The 19887-nt window shown below is 39.5% G+C and overlaps 1 protein-coding gene across 2 annotated transcripts in view; it reads left to right on the forward strand.

Annotated features, from left to right (window-relative positions):
- The first annotated feature begins 254 nt into the window (after positions 1-254).
- Positions 255-19887, forward strand: part of ZNF81 (zinc finger protein 81) — a 29560-nt gene continuing 9927 nt past the window's right edge. For both annotated transcript variants that reach the window (XM_036305189.1, XM_036305190.1), the window contains exons 1-4: positions 255-359; positions 6509-6754; positions 17442-17568; positions 19295-19390. In XM_036305189.1, the coding sequence (XP_036161082.1) occupies positions 6683-6754; positions 17442-17568; positions 19295-19390 (295 nt within the window). In that variant the 5' untranslated portion in view covers positions 255-359; positions 6509-6682. The remainder of the gene's footprint in view (positions 360-6508; positions 6755-17441; positions 17569-19294; positions 19391-19887) is intronic.

The raw sequence follows: 19887 nt of genomic DNA on the forward strand, positions 1-19887 counted from the left end.
CTGGGTTCTGTGACTTAGAGGCTTCCTCATCCTCCGTAGGGAATGGACTCTCCTTCAACATGGTGTATCCCACGACGAGGAAGCGCTACCTGGGCGCGGCCATATTCCCCAGTGCTACCAAGGGGTGCCAACTGCATACCATCTCCTCAACGCTTGGCTGCCGGCGGCTTCAAATGTGGTTCTGCGCATGTGCAGAAACACGCCCCCTTCCTGAGACGCCCCGAATCCCGAGAAGGGGCGATGCTAGGGGTGGTGACCGGAAGCGGCTGTGGTTCTCAGCCACGGTTGAACAGTTGTTGTCAGGAGGATCTCAGTGCTCTGTGCTGGAGGCGTTTCGCAGGGATGCGGCCCTGGGGAGGGTGAGTGCTGGGGAATTTTGTGTGATCAGTGATGCACTCGGTTGTCTGACTGTAGTTGGATAATTCGCTCATTATTTTGCAGGATTTGCTCTTCTCATGTCAATGTTAAGGTCTTAAAGTTCACTAAAGCCCACAAGGTTTGGTGCATTGTGTGCTGAGTGTTTTCTAAGAGTTGAAAATTTTTTCTTCTGCCCATGAGTTATTTAGAAATGCATTTTCAGTTTCTAAAAGTTTATTTAATAGGTTTCTAGCCTGAGAAAAATGTGGTCCGAAAAATGTCTATGTGAAGCTCATTCCTTGAAATATGAGGGGATGCATGGCCTAGTACGTGGTGAATGTTTATACATGTTCCATATATAAATTGACAATAATATTTAATTATTTAGTTGTCAGTTGCATTGTACAATATTTGTACACTTTTTTGTCTGCTTCTTGTACTTCTGGGAGAGGAGAGATAAATTTTCTACTGTGATGCTGATTTGTCCATTTTTCCTCCCTACTGCCCATGATCCATTTGAGTTAAGTTTCATATGAAGTTAGAGGCTTAGATTGAGGTTCTTTTGTTTGAATGTCCAATTACTCAAGCACCACTTATTGAAAACACCATTCTTCCTCTGTTGATATGTTTTGCATCTTTATCAAAAATAAATTGGCTGTAGTTGTGTGGGGCTATTTTTAGGTTCTCTATTTTGTTCCATTGATCTATGTCTCTGTCTACTTTTATCATGAATAAGTGTTGAATTTTGTCATTCTGTGTATGAATTTATATGATCTTGTGATTTTTTTTATCTTTAGCCTGTTAATATGAGGGAATACACTGGTGATTTTTGAATATTGAACCAGCCTTACATTCCTGGAATAAAGCTTACGTAATTGTAGTGGTATAATTCCTTTTATGTATTGCAGGAATTGACTGTCTAATGCTTTTTCCCCCCAGGATTTTTGCATCAAGTTCATGAGAAATACTGATCTACAGTTTTCTTTTTTTTTTGTATTATCTTTGTCTGTTTTAATATTAGGGTAATACTGGCATCATAGAATGACTTGAAAAATGTCCACTTCTATTTTCTGGAAGAGATTGTGTAGAATTATGCTAATTTTTCTTTAAATGTTTGGTGGAATTCTCCAGTGAAATCATCTGGGTCTGGAAATTTCCTTTTGGAAGCTTTTTTATTATGTCTTTAGTTTCTGTAGTAGTTATATGACTATTCAGATGATCTAGTTAATATCTTTTCAGAGTAACTATTTAATAGTGGGTGAATTGTAGGAGTTTGTGTTTTGAGAGGAATTGGATTATTTCATCCTAGTTGTTGAACTAATGTGCATAAAGCTGTGTGTGGTATTCCCTTTCCTTTTAATAGCTGCAGGATCTGTAGTTATATCTCCTGTTTCATTTCTGCTGTTGGTAATTTGTGTCTTCTTTTTACCTTTGTCAATCTTTCTAGAGGATTACCAATTTTATCGTTTTCAAAGAACCAGCTTTTGCCCTAGCAAGTTTGGCTCAGTGGATAGAGCGTCGGCCTGCGGACTGAAAGGTCCCGGGTTCGGCTCTGGTCAAGGGCATGTACTTTGGTTGCGGGCACATCCCCAGTAGGGGGTGTGCAGGAGGCAGCTGATCCGATGTTTCTCTCTCATGGATGTTTCTGACTCTCTATCCCTCTCCTTTCCTCTCTGTAAAAAATCAATAAAATATATTTAAAAAAAAAAAAAAGAACCAGCTTTTGTTTTCATTGATATTCTCTATTGTTTTACTGTTTTCAGTTTCATTGATTTCTGCTCTTATATTTATTACTTCCTCCCTTCTCTTGTTTTGGGTTTACTTTGCTCTTTTTCTAATTTTTGAGGTGGGAGCTTAAATTATTGGTTTAAGACCTTAATTCTGAAAATATAAACATTTAAATTTATAAATTTCCCTTTCAACACTGCTTTATCTCCATTCCACAAATTTTCAACAAGTTGTATTTATATTGTTACTTTTTAATTTCCTTTGAGACTTCCTCTGTGATCTATGATTATATAGAAATGGATTATTAATTCCCAAGTATTTGGTGACTTTTGTTTTATTTTTTTGTTATTGATTCAGCACTATTATAATCAAAGAACTTATGCTTTATGATTTCAATTTGTTGAGATTTGTTTTATGACTCTGGATGTGGTATGTCTTAGAGAATGTTGCACGGGTACTTGAAGAGAATGTGTATTCTATTAGTGTTTGGCTGGAGTAGGGTGGGTATGTTCAGTTAGGCCACACTTTTCTTGATACTTCGATTAAGGGGAGTAGACTTTTCTTAGAGCTTTTTAGTCTGTGCCTGTTGACAGTTTTTAGTTATAGGCTTCTACAATGCTTTGAGGTCTGTAGGCTGGCCCCCTTTCCTTTCTACCTTTCAGTCTTTGTATTTGTTGTGCTATGTCCTTTTTGCTCTGGTCTCTTCTACATTCATTGTTCTCTTTTGTGTTTCTTCGTCTATTAACTTTGTTAATTTACGTTTTGCTAGGAAAGCCCTTATTTCACATCAATATTAAAGTATGTTGCCTGGCCGGCATGGCTCAACCATTGAGGAATCAGGAGGGTCATGGTCTGATACCCAGTCAGGGCACATGCCTGGTTGTGGACTCAATCCTCAATGGGGGCCGTAAAGGAGGCAGCCAAAAAAGGATTCTCTCTCATCATTGATGTTTCTGTCTCTGTCTCCCTCTCCCTTCCTCTCTGAAATCAATAAAATATATTTAAAAAATAATAATAAAAATTAAAAAATAAAGTATGTTGTTGTACAGTTATACATAATATCTCACAATAACTACTTTGAACCATTACCCCATCCGGGAAAGATTTTTCCTCTGTGTGTGTGTGTGTGTGTGTGTGTATTTATATATTTATATATATATAAAATGTTTAAGCTATTCTCCTTTATCTGGCTTGCTAGGGGGTTATCAATGACATTGGTCAGCTCAAAGATCCAACTCTTTGTTTCTCTGAAACTCCCTATTGTTTTATTTATTTGACTTAAAATTTCATTTTTGTTGAGTACTACTTTTTTGGGTGGTTCGCTTAATTTTGTTTTTTCTACTTCTAATGTTTTAGGTTGAACAAATAGCTCTTTTTGTTATATTTATTTTTAATTAAAAATAAAGCCATTTAAAGCTATAAATTTCACTTTATATATAACTTTGGTGTGTTACATGACAACTGGTAAAAATTGTATAGCTTCTGTATTGATTTTCTACTGTGGTCCTGGATGGTATTGCTTTTCTTTTAAAAACAGACTTATTTAGATCTACAAAACACATTTATTTAGATACATTCCAATACCATAAAAATTCACCCATTAAAGTATATGATTCAATGGTATTAAGTACATTCACAGAGTTGTCCAGTCATCAATCACCACTATCTAATTTTAGAACATTTTCAACTTTGTACACAATAGCAGACATTCATCACTTATGACACCCCACACTCCCACCCTAGGAAACCTCCAATCAATTTCTGTCTCTATGTATTTGCCCATTTTAGAAATTTCACATAAATGAAATCATGCAATATGTGGTCTTCTGTGACTGGCATCTTTCATGTAAGATAATGATTTCAAGGTTTTTTCATGTTATAGCATATATCAGTACTTTTTATTGGCAAATACTATTTTATTATATAGATCTACCACATTTGTTAATCCATTCATCAGTTGATGGACATTTAGGTGGGATATATATATATATATATATGTATATATATATATATATATATTTGTTATGCAAATGAGGTTGGGACTCCATAACAGTCACAACCAGCTCAGGAGGAGGGGCTGGGCGCAGCCCAGAGCCTGAGAGATCTACACAGAGGGGCACCTGCTACAAGCCTCTGCAGCATGGCTGGGGGCAGGCCCCCAGCAGACACACACACACACACACACACACACACACACGCACACACACAGGGCACCTGCTCCGAGCCTCTGATGCAGTTGGGGGCAGGCCCCCAGCAGACAGACACACACACACACGGGGAGCCTGCTCTGAGCCTCCGCAGCGCAGCTGGGGGCAGGCCTCCATTGGACACACACATACACACACACACACACACACACACACACACACACACACTGGGCGCCTGCTCCGAGCCTCTGATGCAGTTGGGGGCAGACCTCCAGCGGACACACACACACACACACTCACAGGGCGCCTGCTCCAAGCCTCTGACGCAGTTGGGGGCAGGCGCCCAGCGGATACACATACACAGACACACGTGAGCACGCAGCACTTGATCTGAGCCTCTGTGGCCAGACTGTGGAGCAGGCCTAAGCCATCAGTAGGATATCCCCTGAGGGCTCCTGAACTGTGAGAGGGGGCAGGCTGGGCTGAGGGATTCCCAAACCCCAGTGCACGAATTTCGTGCACCGGGTCTCTAGTCCTATATAATAAAAGGCTAATGTGCAAATTGACCCAACCGCAGAATGAGTGGTCACTATGACATGCACTGATGCAGGAGCTGCCCCCTGGTGGTCAGTTGGCTCCCACGGGGGAGCACTGCTCAGCCAGAAGCCCTGCGGCAGTGCTAAGGATGTCCAACTGCCAGCTTAGGCCAGCTCCTCAGACTCTGAGAGGGTGCAGGCAGGGCTGAGGGACCACCCGGAGTGTACGAATTTTGTGCACCGGGCCTCTAGTTATGAATAATACTGCTGTGGATATTTGTGTACAAGTTTTGGAGTATACATGTGTTTTCATATGTCTTGGGTAGATACCTAGTAGTGGAACTGCTGGATCATATGGTGGTTCTGTGGGTAACATTTTGCCAAACTGTTTTTCAGAATGCCTGAATTATTTTACAATTCTTCCAGCAATGTATGAGCACTCCAGTGTATTCACACCTTACCAACACTTGTTATTGTTTCTTGTTGTTGTTGTTATTTTTGCTATCCTAATGGATATTAAATGGTCTCCAAATGAATTAAAAATTTTGGTTTTGATTTACATTTCCTAATGACTAATGGCATTGAACACCTTATTCTATGAACAAAGGATGTAGCCTGTCAATTCTCAGCATTAAAACATCTACCAGATTTTCTTTGTAGATAAGTTATTGGATGGAATTTTATAAGAGTACCATGGGCATAAGAAAAGAAAGCATATTTTCTCTTTCTTTAGTGCATCATCATCTTTATGTGTCTAAAATTTAACTTGTTCATGCCTTTTATTTTATTTACTTCTTATTTAACTTTCTTGTTTTCGCTTCATCTCATCTCTTACTTTTGTTGTCTTAATTTCTCTTCATTTTATGTGGATATCGCCCCTTCCTAAAAATAATGACTAAATCTGTAGTGCCTCTATTGGTTGACCAGCATAAAATTATACCTCAACTTGGATATGGAGACACCCTCTCTTCCCTCAACAGGAGAAACGGTTTTACCTTTGGATATTTTTGAGGCAATTAAACAATTTTAGTCTCAGCCTATTAGTATTTTCCTTCTGATCTGTCTCTTCTATTTTAAGAAACTTTGCTTAACATTTTTATTCCAAATCAAAGTCATGTTTTCAACATCTAGCAAACAGAAGCACATTTATTTTGAGCCTACCATATAACAGGTACTGTATGGTATAGTATTGAGAATGTGAACTTTGAAACCACTTAGACTGGGTTTTGCTTAATATCTGTAAACTTCTGTTTCTTTATGTATAAAATGAAATAATAACTGCAGCAACACATTGATGATAGGATTGTTGTGCAAATTAAATGAGGTATCTGCTTCTGCACATTAGATGATTCCTTGTAATAACAATGCTTGCTAATATGAATTAAAAGTTTACTTGGGCTCGTCTGGTCTGGTCTGGTGCTAAGGGCCTTACAAACATCATCTTATTTAACTCTCACAACCCCTTGAGATAAATAGTTTTGACTCATTTTGAAAAAAAACCCTAAAGAAACATTTTCATATTCTCATAGCTAAAAGTTGGCTGAGCTAGAATTTAAGCCTTCATTAATTTTAGTCTAAATCTGTGGTCTCGCTCATATTCCATTTTTGTGAATAACTAGAATAGGTGTTGACTGGACATTTTCTACTCCCACAGCATCCAGTGCCGTACTCTGGTTCCCCCAAGTAACATTTGTGGCATGAATGCTGGTTTGACTAACCATGTGGACACTGTCTTTCCAGGTTTCTTGGAGTCTCTGAGGGGAGCTCCTGGACCAGACCCCACAGTGAAGGCTGCAAGATCTTCCTTCTGGTCCCAGAAACTCTGGTTGAGTCCACAGACCCTGCCTGTCCCTAGGCTCCTGGGAAGAGCGGAGTTGTCAGCAAAAGAGCCTGAGGCCTGAAGCCCGAGTAAACATGCCAGCCAACCAGAGCTCTCCCCAGTGGTCCCTGGCCCTGACTGCAGGAGGAAGAGACAGCTCCTGTGAGGTAAGGAAGACAAAGAGGTGCCTTTTTCTATACTACTTTTTTTTCTTCTTGGAATTAACAGTTTTCTGGTTTAGTCATTACTTTGCTTTACTATATACAGATCAATAATTCAACTTCAAATTCTTTCTAATTGTTTAAATCTCCTCTCTGTAGATTCAAACATATAGGTAATAATCATAGTGACAATAATTGTAAACACTCATATAATGTTTACTATGTGCCCAGCCCTGTTATACACATACTACATATACTAACTCATCTTCATAACAAACTCAAGAAGTGTGTGTCATTGTTACTCCCATTTTATAGAGGGAAACGTGGGCATAGAGAAAAACTATCTGGCTCAATTTTACACAGCTACTGGTAGGTGGGAATGGTCTCAACTCAGGGCAGCAATGTCTTCTCTGTGATAAATTCTTTCCTGGAACTTGTTGACCAGGCTGCTGGTCTGGTTTCTCCCTCAACTTCACACACAGCTATTATCTTGGTGTCTTCCCTGTGTTATCCCCCAGGAAATCCTTTTCACCTCTGTCTTATTGCACATCCCCTTTCCTGGGGATCCTATGTCTTCTTTCTTGTTTATTGGATCCTCTGCCTTCCTCTTTCTTGGTCTACACCCTCATTTTGTGGGAGCACATCCTCCAGTCTATCCTTGAAAATGGATACATGACAGGTGGATTTTATGAAACGTTGTATGTCTGAAAATGTCATGCAAAATTATATTTATTTAATATATATAATTGTAGAAATACATTTATAGAAATAAAAAAGTAATAAGTGCCTTGGAAATGTATTAGAAGGAGAGAAAGGGAGAGTGAGAGAAAAAACACACATTGATCAGCTGCCTCCTACATGCACCCAACTGGGGACTGAACCTGCAAACAGGTTATGTGCCTTGACAGAGAATTGAACCAGCAACCTTTTGGTTCCTGGGACAACACTCAACTAACTGATCCATGCCAGCCAGGGTGGAAATATATTTATTTGACTCTGATACTAAATTTATCTTTTCAGCTAGATATAGAATTCTCGGTTGGAAATCATTTTTGTGCAGAATTTTATTTTATTTATTTATTTATTTTTAAAATATATTTTATTGATTTTTCACAGAGAGGAAGGGAGAGAGATAGAGAGTTAGAAACATCGATGAGAGAGAAACATCGATCAGCTGCCTCCTGCACATCTCCCACTGGGGATGTGCCCGCAACCCAGGTACATGCCCTTGACCGGAATCGAACCTGGGACCCTTCAGTCCGCAGGCCGACGCTCTATCCACTGAGCCAAACCGGTTTTGGCATGTGCAGAATTTTAAAAGCCTATTTCCAGTCTAGTCATTTTCTCTACTTTTCAAAAAACTCTTCTTATTCAGCTGTTGACCCTCCTACTTTTTTTAGTCTTTGTTCTGCTTTCCATTTCTTTCTCTTTTGTTTTCCTTTCTAAGAGTTTTTTGGAACACTTTATCTTATAAATCTTCTTTTGTGTCTCTCATTAATGCTGTTACATATTTTTTATTTTAAATAGCTCTTTATTTTCAGAATATTCTCTTTTAATAGCATGCTATTTTTGTTTCATGGATGCAGCATCTTATCACTCTAAAAATATTAGTAATAGTTTTTAATTTAATTTTGGTTGACAATATAGACACATAGCTCAAAAATGAAAATATATAAAATTCAAAACTATAAAAATCTACATAGCCTAAACTTAGCCAGGTGGCTCAGTTAGTTGGAGCATTGTCATGTACACTCAAAGGTTGTGAGTTCATTTCCCATTCAAGGCACGTACCCAAGTTGTGGGTTGGATCTAGGTCGGGGTGAGTTTGGGAGGCAACAAATTGATTATTCTCTCTCACATTGATCTTTCTTTCTCTCTGTCTCTCTCTCTCTCTCTCTCTCTCTCTCTCTCTCTCTCATCAATAAAAACATCCTTGGGTGAGGATATAAAAAAATCTACTAGTCTAAATTCTCATTTATCTTTCTCTTATCTGCTCACCTGTGTCTAATACACATAACCAGGTTAGTTTACTGAATGGTTAGGGTTCCTTTATGCAAATAAAAGCAGCTGAGAACACATCCTTACTTTCTCCTTTTTATTTCACAAAAGGTGGCCTACTAAACAAATTTTTTTATCAGCTTTTGTTATTGTTAAGTATTTTGGTGAAATGTAATATGAATTATAAACAATGCTACCATGAACAAAAAATTTTGTTTGTTTCTTTTCATGTATATGTGTATACCCCTCTCTTAACTGTATAAATAGGGGTGGAGTTGATGGGTTATAGATTAAGTATATATATATATATATATACATATATATGTATATATATGTATATATATGTATATTTAATGCTTTCCTGGCATTTTACTTTATTAAGATATTTTATTGATTTTTTTACAGAGAGGAAGGGAGAGGGATAGAGAGAAACATCGATCAGCTGCCTCCTGCACACCCCCTACTGGGGATGTGCCCACAGCCAAGGTACATACCTTTGACCAGAATCAACCCTTCAGTCCATAGGCTGATGCTCTATCCACTAAGCCAAACCAGTTAGGGCAAGCCTATATTTTAAAAACTATTTTTATTGTGAAATATAGCATACATACAGAAAAGCATACAAAAAATGTACAGATCACTGATTTTTCATTTTGTCAGTCTAGAAAGTGGCCATATAATTTCAGAGTCCCTCTACTCCCAAAGATAGTTACTATCTTGATTTTTATAATAATCACTTTCATTAAGAAGAAAATTATAAGCCACAGAGTAGAAGAGATAGACAATGGAGGACTTCTAGCCAGAATATATCAAGAACAATAAAACAGTAAGAAAAAGCAGACTACACAGTAGTCACATGCCTTATTTGAATAGACATGTAACAAAAAAGATATCCAAATGGCTAACAAACACCTGAGAGGGTGCCCAGTCTCATTAGTCATCAGGGAAGTGCAAAATTTAAGCCACAATGTAATACTACTACACTCCCACCAGAATGGCTAAAATTAAGAAGACTGATGATTACATCTACACAATGGAATACTACGCTGCGGTAAAAAAGAAGGAACTCTTGCCTTTTGCAACAGCATGGATGGACCTGGAGAGCATTATGCTAAGTGAAATAAGCCAGGCAGAGAAAGATAAATACCACATGATCTCACTCATTTGTTGAATATAGAGAACATAAACTGATGAACAGGGACAGATCCAAAGACAGAGAAACAGCGATCAGACTATTAATCCCCAGAGGGAAAGTAGGGGAGGGTGGGGGTAAGGGGGAGAGATCAACCGAAGGACTTGTATGCATGTATATAAGCCAAACCAATGGACACGGACAACAGGGGGATGGGAGCATTAGTGGTGGTGGGGGAATGGGGGCTAATGGGGGGGGGGAATGAGGACACATTTGTAATACCTTAACTAATAAAGAATTTAAAGATAAAAAAAAGAAAACTGATGATGACAAGTGGTAGCAAGGATGAGGAGCCATATCAGCAGCTTATAGGCCCATATCAGCACATACCAGCAGCTCATTTGCTGCTGGTGGGAGTGTAAATTGGCATAATCTCTTTGGGAAACATCTTAGCCTTCTTCATCAAAGCATATGTAGATCATAAGAGGAAACAATTCTCTCAGGGAAATATGAGCAGAAATCCTTGGCTGATGTACCAGGACATGTAGAAATGCTCACTGTAACACAAGAGATCTGTTGAGAATTGTCTCCCAATAATATCCACCCTTCATTTCTGCACTGTCTTGCCTTCTGCAAAATTTCCCATGCGTATACTACTCTGTCAGCTACTCTGATTAATCTGACTGGCAGAGATGACAGCCCAGGCTGTTCAATTTGTCTTATGCAACACTTAATCAACAGGACTCCAAGTGGCAGAATGAGGCCAGTCTGCAGTATTTTGCTCATCTGTGCCATCCGGGGTTCCAGACTCAATGAGCTGAACATGCCGGGGTCCAACCCCAGCGGGTCCAGGGGTCCCCAAAGGTGTGGACGGAGTCGGCGAAGAAGGAATGACATGGAGACAGCGTTCAGTTGATCAGCAGCCTAGCCAGGATCTCTAGCCAGGATCTCCAGCCAAGTTCTGGTCTGGATCTCCAGCGAAGTTCTGCTTAGGATCTCCAGCCAGGTTCTGTCCAGGTTCTCCAGCCAGGTTCAGTCACCAGGTTCTAGTCAGGTTCTCTTGCCAATTTCTGTAGTCAGGTTCAGTCCAGGATCTTTTGCCATGTTCTCTCGCTAGGTTCTGTCTCTAGGTTCTGAGGCCAGTTTCTGTCCAGGATCTTTTGCCATGTTCTCTCCAGCGAAGTTCTTCTGTCTCTAGAGAACGTTCTGTGTAGGTTCTGTGCCTAGGTTCTGTCTCTCTTGGTTCCATATTCTAAGTTCTGTGTCTTGCTGTCTTATTACATCTGTATTTATACCAGTTGATTCAATCCTTTCAATCTCTATTACAAAGGTTAGGGCGTTTCTTATCTTCATTCCAGGGAGTAAAGATTATGTAGCTTAAGCATGATTGTTCGTAGTTAAAGTGATTAATTACCCGCCTGGCACTTAGTTAAGAGGTTTTATTCCCTCCCTAACTTCAGGGGAAAATCCATACTTGGGGAAACAACCTTTCTCAGAGACCTTGGTTAAAACACATAGTGCCAAGAAGGTGAGCAAACATTTTAAGAACAGCATGCCATATATGCCAGGTCCTTTGAAACAGCAAGCATGGACCGGCTCCTGGCATGAACAGATCCTTTTAAGCCATCAATGTTTACCTTACAAAGCCAGGTGCCTTTCTGCCTAAGTTTCTATATTGACCCTTGTCCTTGGTGTGGAACATGAATCCAGGTACAGCAGGATGTATTAGCGATTGCACAGATTCTGTCTTGGCCCAAGGTGGCATTTTCATCCTCTGTTTGGACAGTAAGCTGAGCCTGACCCCGGAATACTTTCCAGAGCCAAGATATTATGTTGATCACCTCAGATACAATCAGGGACAAATGTCCTACCACCTTTTCTAATTGGATGATTCCTATTATAGGAATAACTGCCCTCAGGGTTCACATGAATAGCAAGCCATTTACTCTTCTAGGAAGCTCCTACTAGCAACCAAGTAGGTTGCTTCCTTTTAGAGAGACCCCCAGAGTCATTTATGGGTTACCTGAACCACCAATCACCACCTCACATACTTTCAGTTCACTTATGACCACCCTTAAGGTGAAAATCACCATGTTTTGGGGAGGAAGGCAAGTTAATGCCTGGCTTCTGCATAAGAAGTACAATCCCAGGACGCCCCCCAAAAGAAAGTGCTCTTTACAATTGGTGGGACCTCCAGCAGTCAGGAGACACAGCTTGAGAGTGCCTCCAATGTGGCCTCTCATCCAGCTGATAGTCTCTAACTATTAAAGACAAAACTGAACAAAAAAGGAAATTGATTTTATTCAGGCAATAGGGAGAGCACCCCAGATGTGAAAGTTGGAGTGTCTCGGCAAGGTGGTTTTGCCTTTTATTTTCATACTGAGGATTAGACAAGTTATTGTGGGGAGATTTGTAGGTAGGATTGTTTCTGCATTCAGGAGAAGTCTCCGTCAGCTGGAAAAAAAAATGGTTATCTCTGTGTCTAGCTAGCTAGTTTAACTTCTAATCTCAGTTAATCATTCATGAGAAAGTGGAGAGTTGGAAGGTCTGTGTCTAGCCTTTCAGCAAGTTCAATAAAAGGAGAAAGGTCTCCGTTTGGCCTTGTCATACGTAAGCCCCAGGAGTCTTATGGGGGTTATGAGAAAGAGTGGACAGCAAATGTTATCTGAGCCATAAGGGGAAAGGTGATATTTGTGGTAAGTAGGTTCTAAGAGCATAAAAGAGTGGGGGGATTTCTTAACTGGGCTCAGGTTATGTTCAACATTAAGGGTCCTCAGTTCTGTTTGAAAATTTGAGTCTAGTTCTTGTTATTGGAGAGACTGCCTGAAGGCCTTCATTCCAACCTGTCCTATATGTCCAAGTCACTAGCTGCATGATATTCTTCTGCCCCACATAATGACTGAGCAGCTGCTAGGGCAAGTGGCTCAAGGAGAGCAGACATTTGAAAGAGTGGACGGGTGTTTTGTGTGTGGTGCAGGAGCTGGGGCCCTCCCAGCTGTTTCTGATAGACTTCTCAGCAAGCTTAAGGGGAATGGTGATAACCTTGTGGATGCAGGTATTGGCAGACCTGACAGGTAAATTTTACGCCCTTGCGGCAGTTTGGGGAAGATGTACTAAGGCATTTTCCTTTGTGATGAAGGCTCCACAAGTAGTTCAGAAAGACAGCTTATTAATGCCCCTCCCTTTCCTGTACCTCCTGGGGTTTAAGGTGTTTCTTCTTCAATTTCGGTGTTGTTGCTCACCCTCTGCTGACACAAAATCATTAGGGTTCATTCTAGTAAGTATTAAATTCACCCCCACCCCAATCATCTCCTACTAGTTTCCAGACCTTTCATTTCAATGAGTCAGATGAAAGAGGAACAACGCCATTTTAATAAGCTTACAGAGATCTGTTATGTTCTACCCTTTGGCCCATGTGGGTCATTAAAGGGGAACACAGTAAGCAAGTGTACTGAACCAAGAAGCAATTATCTTTATGATCTAGGACCGTGGTCGGCAAACTGCGGCTCGAGAGCCACATGCGGCTCTTTGGCCCCTTGCGTGTGGCTCTTCCTAAGCCTTAGGAGTACCCTAATTAAGTTAATAACAATGTACCTACCTATATAGTTTAAGTTTAAAAAATTTGGCTCTCAAAAGAAATTTCAATCGTTGTACTGTTGATATTTGGCTCTGTTGACTAATGAGTTTGCCGACCACATTATTCTAGGACAATGTTAATCCAACCAGAGAATCCAGGTGACAACCAGAATTAAACTGAAATCTCTTAGGCACCCTTCTTTCTGGATGCTTTACCTCCCAGAGGGTTAGCAACGAGACAGGATCCCAAGTTATTAAAATATGTCCATATAACTCCTAACACCTTTTGTTCTGATCATTACCCAGGGAGCAGCTGAAACGAGATGATTCCTTTCTGGGGGCAACCATATTCGTGAATTAAACTGCCTTACTAAAGAGCATGTATGGAGCAGAAGAGGGTGAGAGAGGCAGAGTCTGAAATCCTTTTGAGTTCCTTTTAGAGGAGGCCATTCCAATGCTCCACAATACCACATGCCAGTGGATGGGAGAGAGTGTGGAAGTCCATCAAATACCTTAACTATCAGCCCATTGTTACATGGCTTGTGCAATGAAAGGTGTTCCATTTTTAGGCTACAAATAGTCCAGAAAGCTGAAAACTTGATACAGGTTAGTTCCAAGATCCACAGTTGTGTGGGTGGAGTGGGCTGAGCAGACTGAAACAGCAATATTTTAACCTGAAAACATATAAACTATGATGCAAATCGGAGAGGGGCTTGAAGTGTGATGTAGTCAGTTGGCCAGGAGCAGGTGGGCCACACTTCATGCTGTGTGCACTTTCTCATCACAACGGGTCATCTTGTGGAAGGAGTCACAGATTTGGTATATCGTGGTAGCTTCTGCATCAGAAAAGCAGTGTTTTCATTTGTGCCCAGTCTGTGAGGATACATGTGTTGCCATGTCCAATGTGATGATGGATCCAGAAAGCAATGGCAGTAATCTGAGCAGTGAGGGCTCAGAGCATTCAGCCATCAAAACTCTTTGCACAGGTGAAGGGGGTAACTTACAGATCTTTTCAATCATACAAGAGGGCTTCTTGAAAGCTTGAGTGTTGTCCATCATTCCTTTCAGCAGGAGTCCAAGGTAGAGAATGGCTCATCTCAAAGAGATTTATGGCTGAAGCTTTTGTCTAATGGAGTAAACCCAATGAGATTCATAGACAAACCATAAAATATTAGAGCAAACTGTATCAGCAGAAACGCTCACCTTAGATTGAAAGGGATAGAGACTACACAAAATGAAAGGAAGACGTTGGATTCCCAAAATTCTACTGGCAGGAAGCAGGCTGAGAAAACTCTTCTGCTGACCTTTCATGTAAAAGGAAGTATGACTTAGAAAGTGGGAACAAGAACCAAGAGAGCAGAACCAAAAGCCATGAAGAGTTATTTTTAGGCCTTGAGACCTAATTATGGAACTGCTAACTTTGCCCAGCCAGATAACACTTATTTTCATTAGCATTTAAAAAGTATCATTTAAATCACTGTTTCCATGTATATAATATGTCATTTTGTTTTGTTTTCTGGCTGCTTTCAAAATCTTTTATTCTTTGGTTTTTAAAAGTTTGACTACAATGTGCCTAGGCATGGTTTTCTGTGGATTTATTCTGCTTGGGGTTTGCCAGATTTCTTGAATCTGTAAATGTATGTCTTTTGCCAAATTTGGGAAGTTTCTGCCCATTTTATTTATTTATTTATTTATTTATTTTTATTGTCTAAAGTTTTACATATGTCTCCTTTTCTCCCAATTGACCCCCCCAGCCATTCCCACCCCGGGCAAGCCCCAACTGCCCTAGTGTCTGTGTCCATTGGTTATGCTAATATGCATGCATACAAGTCCTTTGGTTGCTCTCTAACCCTTCTTCCCCTACCATTTATCTCTAGATCGATCTATTCTTGTTCATCAAATTATGTTGATCATTATATCCCACATATGAGTGAGATAATGTGATATTTATCTTTCTCCGACTGGCTTATTTCGCTTAGCACAATGCTCTCCAGTTCCATCCATATTGTTGCAAGTGGTAAAAGTTCCTTCTTTTTTATAGCAGCATAGTATTCCATTGTGTAGCTGTACCACAGTTTTTTAATCCACTCATCTGCTGATGCTGCTCATTATTTTTAAAAACATCTTTTCTGCCCCCTTTCTTCTGGACCTCAAATTACATGTATATTAGATCTTTTGATTTTGTATTACCCATCCCTAAGACTCTATTATTTTGTTTACTTTTTCCAAGAATTTTCTCTCTACTTTCCAGATTGGTTAACTTCTATTGGTCTGTCTTACATTCATTAACTCTTTCTTTTGTTATGTTATCTACATTCTGTTGGTAAGTCCATCCAGGGAATTTTTTAAGTTTCGGATTGCATTTTTCAGTTCTAGACTTTTCAGTTAGTTACTTTTTTATAGTTCCCATTCCTCAGTTGAACTATCCTATTATTTATTATGAACATAGTTGTCCTTATGTTCTTGAGCATATTTATACACAACTAGTTTAAAGTCTAATTCTGGCATTTGGATCATCTCAGGGTCAGTCTCTGCTTTTACTCTTGAATCTCTTCTCTTTCTCTTGATACCTTTCTCTCTCTATGTTATTTTGGATTGTATTTTGGTTGTTGTAAATCATGTATTGTTGAAATTTTTTATTCTATTTAGTTCCCTTAAAGATTGCTGCTTTTTTGTTTTGTTTAGTTTAGTAAACATTTGACTTGTGGCTGGACTCAAAGTGGAAACTATCTTCTCTGTAGTGTGTGATAGCTCAGATTTTAGTTCATTTAAGTGGTTAAGCAGATATTTGGGCAGAGTTCTTATACAGAATTTAGGCACTCCTCTCCGTCTGGATTCCCCCCTGACTTTCCAGTGGTCGTTATGATTGCAAAACACTCCTTTGATTTTTTAAGTCAATAAGAGTGAAGGTTTTAAAAATTGGAATTTTAGTTACCTTGCATGACTGACTGGGCCTATTTACAAACTAAAAGCTGTAAAAATAGTAAACACATCCCGTGTCATCCCTTCTTGCATTAACTCTCTTCCAGTAGATGCATAACTTAGGTTGCTCTTCAGTATCTTCAGATCATGGTTTTTTATATTTTGTTCAGAGCTTATAGTTGTTATCTATATGACTTTTGGCCTAATAAAAGCAATTTATTCATATAGGAATTTAATTTCCTTTAATTTTGGAATTAATTTTATATGTGGTGTGAAGTATGGGTCAAAGTTTTTTTTCTTCAATACTGATAACCATTTATTCCAGCACATTTTATAAAAAGACTCTCCTTTTCCCCATTAAATCACATTGGCATCTTTGTAAAAAAGCAATCATCAATATATGTGCAGACCTGTTTTTGGACTCTCTATTACATTCCATTGATTTATCTAACTGTATTTACATCAGTACCACCTTGTCTGAATTATTGTAGCTTTATAGGAAATCTTAACATTACACAGCATAAATACTCCATACTACTTCTTGCTTTGGCTATTCTATGTCCTTTGCATAATCATATAAACTTTAACATCTCCTTGTCAGTTTTTACCCACTAACAGATAAATATGCATTCTTTTCCAGGGGCATGTAACACATTCTCCTAGATAGACCATGTGTTGAAATCATACAGAATATATTTCCTGACCACTATGAAATTAAATTAAAAATGAGCAATAAAAAAGCATCAGAAGAAAATGGCCATATTTTTTAAAGTAAATGAAAGCAACAGTAGAGGGAACTATGTAAAGTTTTTTAAAAGTATATACATGCTTCTTTGTAAAAGTTTAAAATTTCCTATTAAAATGAGCAACAAAATAGGATCAAGGTCAAATTTTGTACAAAAGTAATCTTTTTATTGTACACAATGAATAGCAGAAATTTAGGATTTGATGTTTGTAGTTTACATAACATTCTATATAACTAGGTATTTAATAGGCATTGAAACTTATTTTCTATCTTTTCCCTATCCCCCAGTGCTGACCTTGAACAAGCTTGTGTTGTTACAGGTCTCAGTGTCACTTGAGGATGTGACTGTGGACTTCAGCAGGGAGGAGTGGCAGCAATTGAACTCTACTCAGAGACGCCTGTACCAGGAGGTGATGCTGGAGAACTACAGCCACCTGCTCTCAGTGGGTAAGCACTGATACCCCATGAAACCAGTGAGGAGACAATTGTGGGTAAAATTATATCCCCCAAATAAAATACGTTGAAGTCCTAACCCTCAGTACCTCAGAATGTGACCTAATTTGGAAAGAGGGTCTTTTAAAAATATATATATATATATATATATTTTATTGATTTTTGAAAGGAAAGGAGACGGGGAGAGAGAAACATCAATGATGAGAGAGAATTATTGATTGGCTGCCTCCTGCACGCCCCCCACTGGGGATCAAGCCCGCAACCCAGGCATGTGCCCTTGGCTGGAATTGAACCCGGGACCCCTCAGTCTGCAGGCTGACGCTCTATCCATTGAGCCAAACCAGCTAGGGCAGAAAGAGGGTCTTTACCGAAGTAATCAAGCTAAAATGAGTTTATTAGGGTGGGTCCCAATCCACTGTGACTGGTATCCTTATAAAAAAGGGAAATTTAGCCGAAACCGGTTTGGCTCAGTGGATAGAGCGTCGGCCTGTGGACTGAGAGGTCCCGGGTTCGATTCCGGTGAAGGGCATGTACCTGGGTTGCGGGCACATCCCCGGTGGGGGATGTGCAGGAGGCAGCTGATCGATGCTTCTCTCTCATCGATGTTTCTAACTCTATCTCTCTCCCTTCCTCTCTGTGAAAAATCAATAAAATATATATTTTTTTTAAAAAAAGGGAAATTTAAACACAGAGACAGACACACACAGAGAGAGAAGACAATGTGAGGACACACAAGGAAAAGATGGCCATGTGACTGGAGTGATGCATCTATAAGCCGAGAAATGCCAAGACCACCAGAAACCAGGAGAGAGGCATGAGACAGCTCCTTCCCTAACACCTTCAAAAGGAGCATGGATAGCCCTGTTGACACTTGGATTTTGGACTCATAGTCAAGTGTCACCCATAACTGATTTGGGTGATTTAGATGATGATATCTGAGACTCTGAGTTTATGATTTTAGACTTAAGAGTTGATGCTAGAATGATTAAGACTTTAGGGGACATTGGGATGGAATTAGTGTATTTTCAACATGGGAAGAATATTAATTTGGGGGGTTCAGAGGGCAAGCTCTGATGGATTGAATTGTGTCCCCCCACAAAAAAGATATGTGGAAGTCTTAACCCCTAATACCTCAGAATATGACCGTATTTGGGAATAGGATCTTTATAGAGGTAATCAGTTAAAATGAGGTCATGAGGGTGGGCCCTAATCTAATATAGCTGGCATCCTTATAAAAAAAAAAGAGCCCAGAAATCGATACTCATAGAGGGAAGATGATGAGAAAACACAATAGAGTGATGCATTTATAACCTAAGGAATGCCAAAGATTGCCAGCAAACACCAGAAGCTAGAAGATGCAAGGAAGGATTCTCCCTCCTATCATCCAGAGAGAACATGACCCTGCTAACACCTTGATTTCAGAATTCTAGCCTAAAGAAGTAGGAGACAGTAAATTTCTGTGGTTTTAAGTCAGCCAGTTATTGGTACTTTGTTAAAGCAGCCCAAGGAAACTAAGACAGAACCATTTCCATTCCCAGCTGCTGAATGCTCTGGGATATCTTAAGTGCATGCTGATATAATCCCTGATTGGTCTGAGATTCTTCAGTCCCTTTCACCTCTGTGATTATTAGTGTTTCCCCAGTCAAATGTGTTTTCTTTTCTAATGAACAAATGGAAAAGAATTAGCTGGACCCAGTTCTCTATTATGTCTTATTAACAGGGTATGAAGTTCCCAAACCAGAGGTCATCTTCAAGTTGGAGCAAGGAGAGGAGCCATGGATATTGGAGGGAGAAACCCCACATCAGAGTTGTTCAGGTCAGTGAGTGTGATCCAGGCAGAAAGGAGACATGGAAATACTTTTTTCCCCCCAGAGAGGTTGGTGTCTGCTGCCTTCTTGAAGGTTTAAATTTTAGAAACTGCTTGAAAATAAATAACATAGGCCTCTCAGGTAACCAAATTGCTCTGTCTTTATTTTCTGTATTGTCATCAGCTGTTTTCTTTGGGGTTTCCTCCAGAAGAATTGCTGCAATTCCCATACTTTAGATCATATGCCAGCCTTCTTCACTATGGATGTTGCTTTCTTGGATATTCTTTTCTTCCATCACATTTTATGCTTCATTATTTAACCCCAACCCCAGGGTCTTAGAATCTTATCATATACATTCAGGTTTTAATGGATTTAGTTGGTTGCCTCACTCCTATTTTTCCCCGTACCCTTTTATTTCCTTCTTCTTTCACTTTTGTCTTCTCATTCTAAGATACCAATAAACTGTCACCTGCAGCCAGCCTCACCTCCTCTCTTTGTATTTATC

Source organism: Myotis myotis, unplaced genomic scaffold, assembly GCF_014108235.1.
Source record: "Myotis myotis isolate mMyoMyo1 unplaced genomic scaffold, mMyoMyo1.p scaffold_m19_p_4, whole genome shotgun sequence".
NCBI classification, from domain to species: domain Eukaryota; kingdom Metazoa; phylum Chordata; class Mammalia; order Chiroptera; family Vespertilionidae; genus Myotis; species Myotis myotis.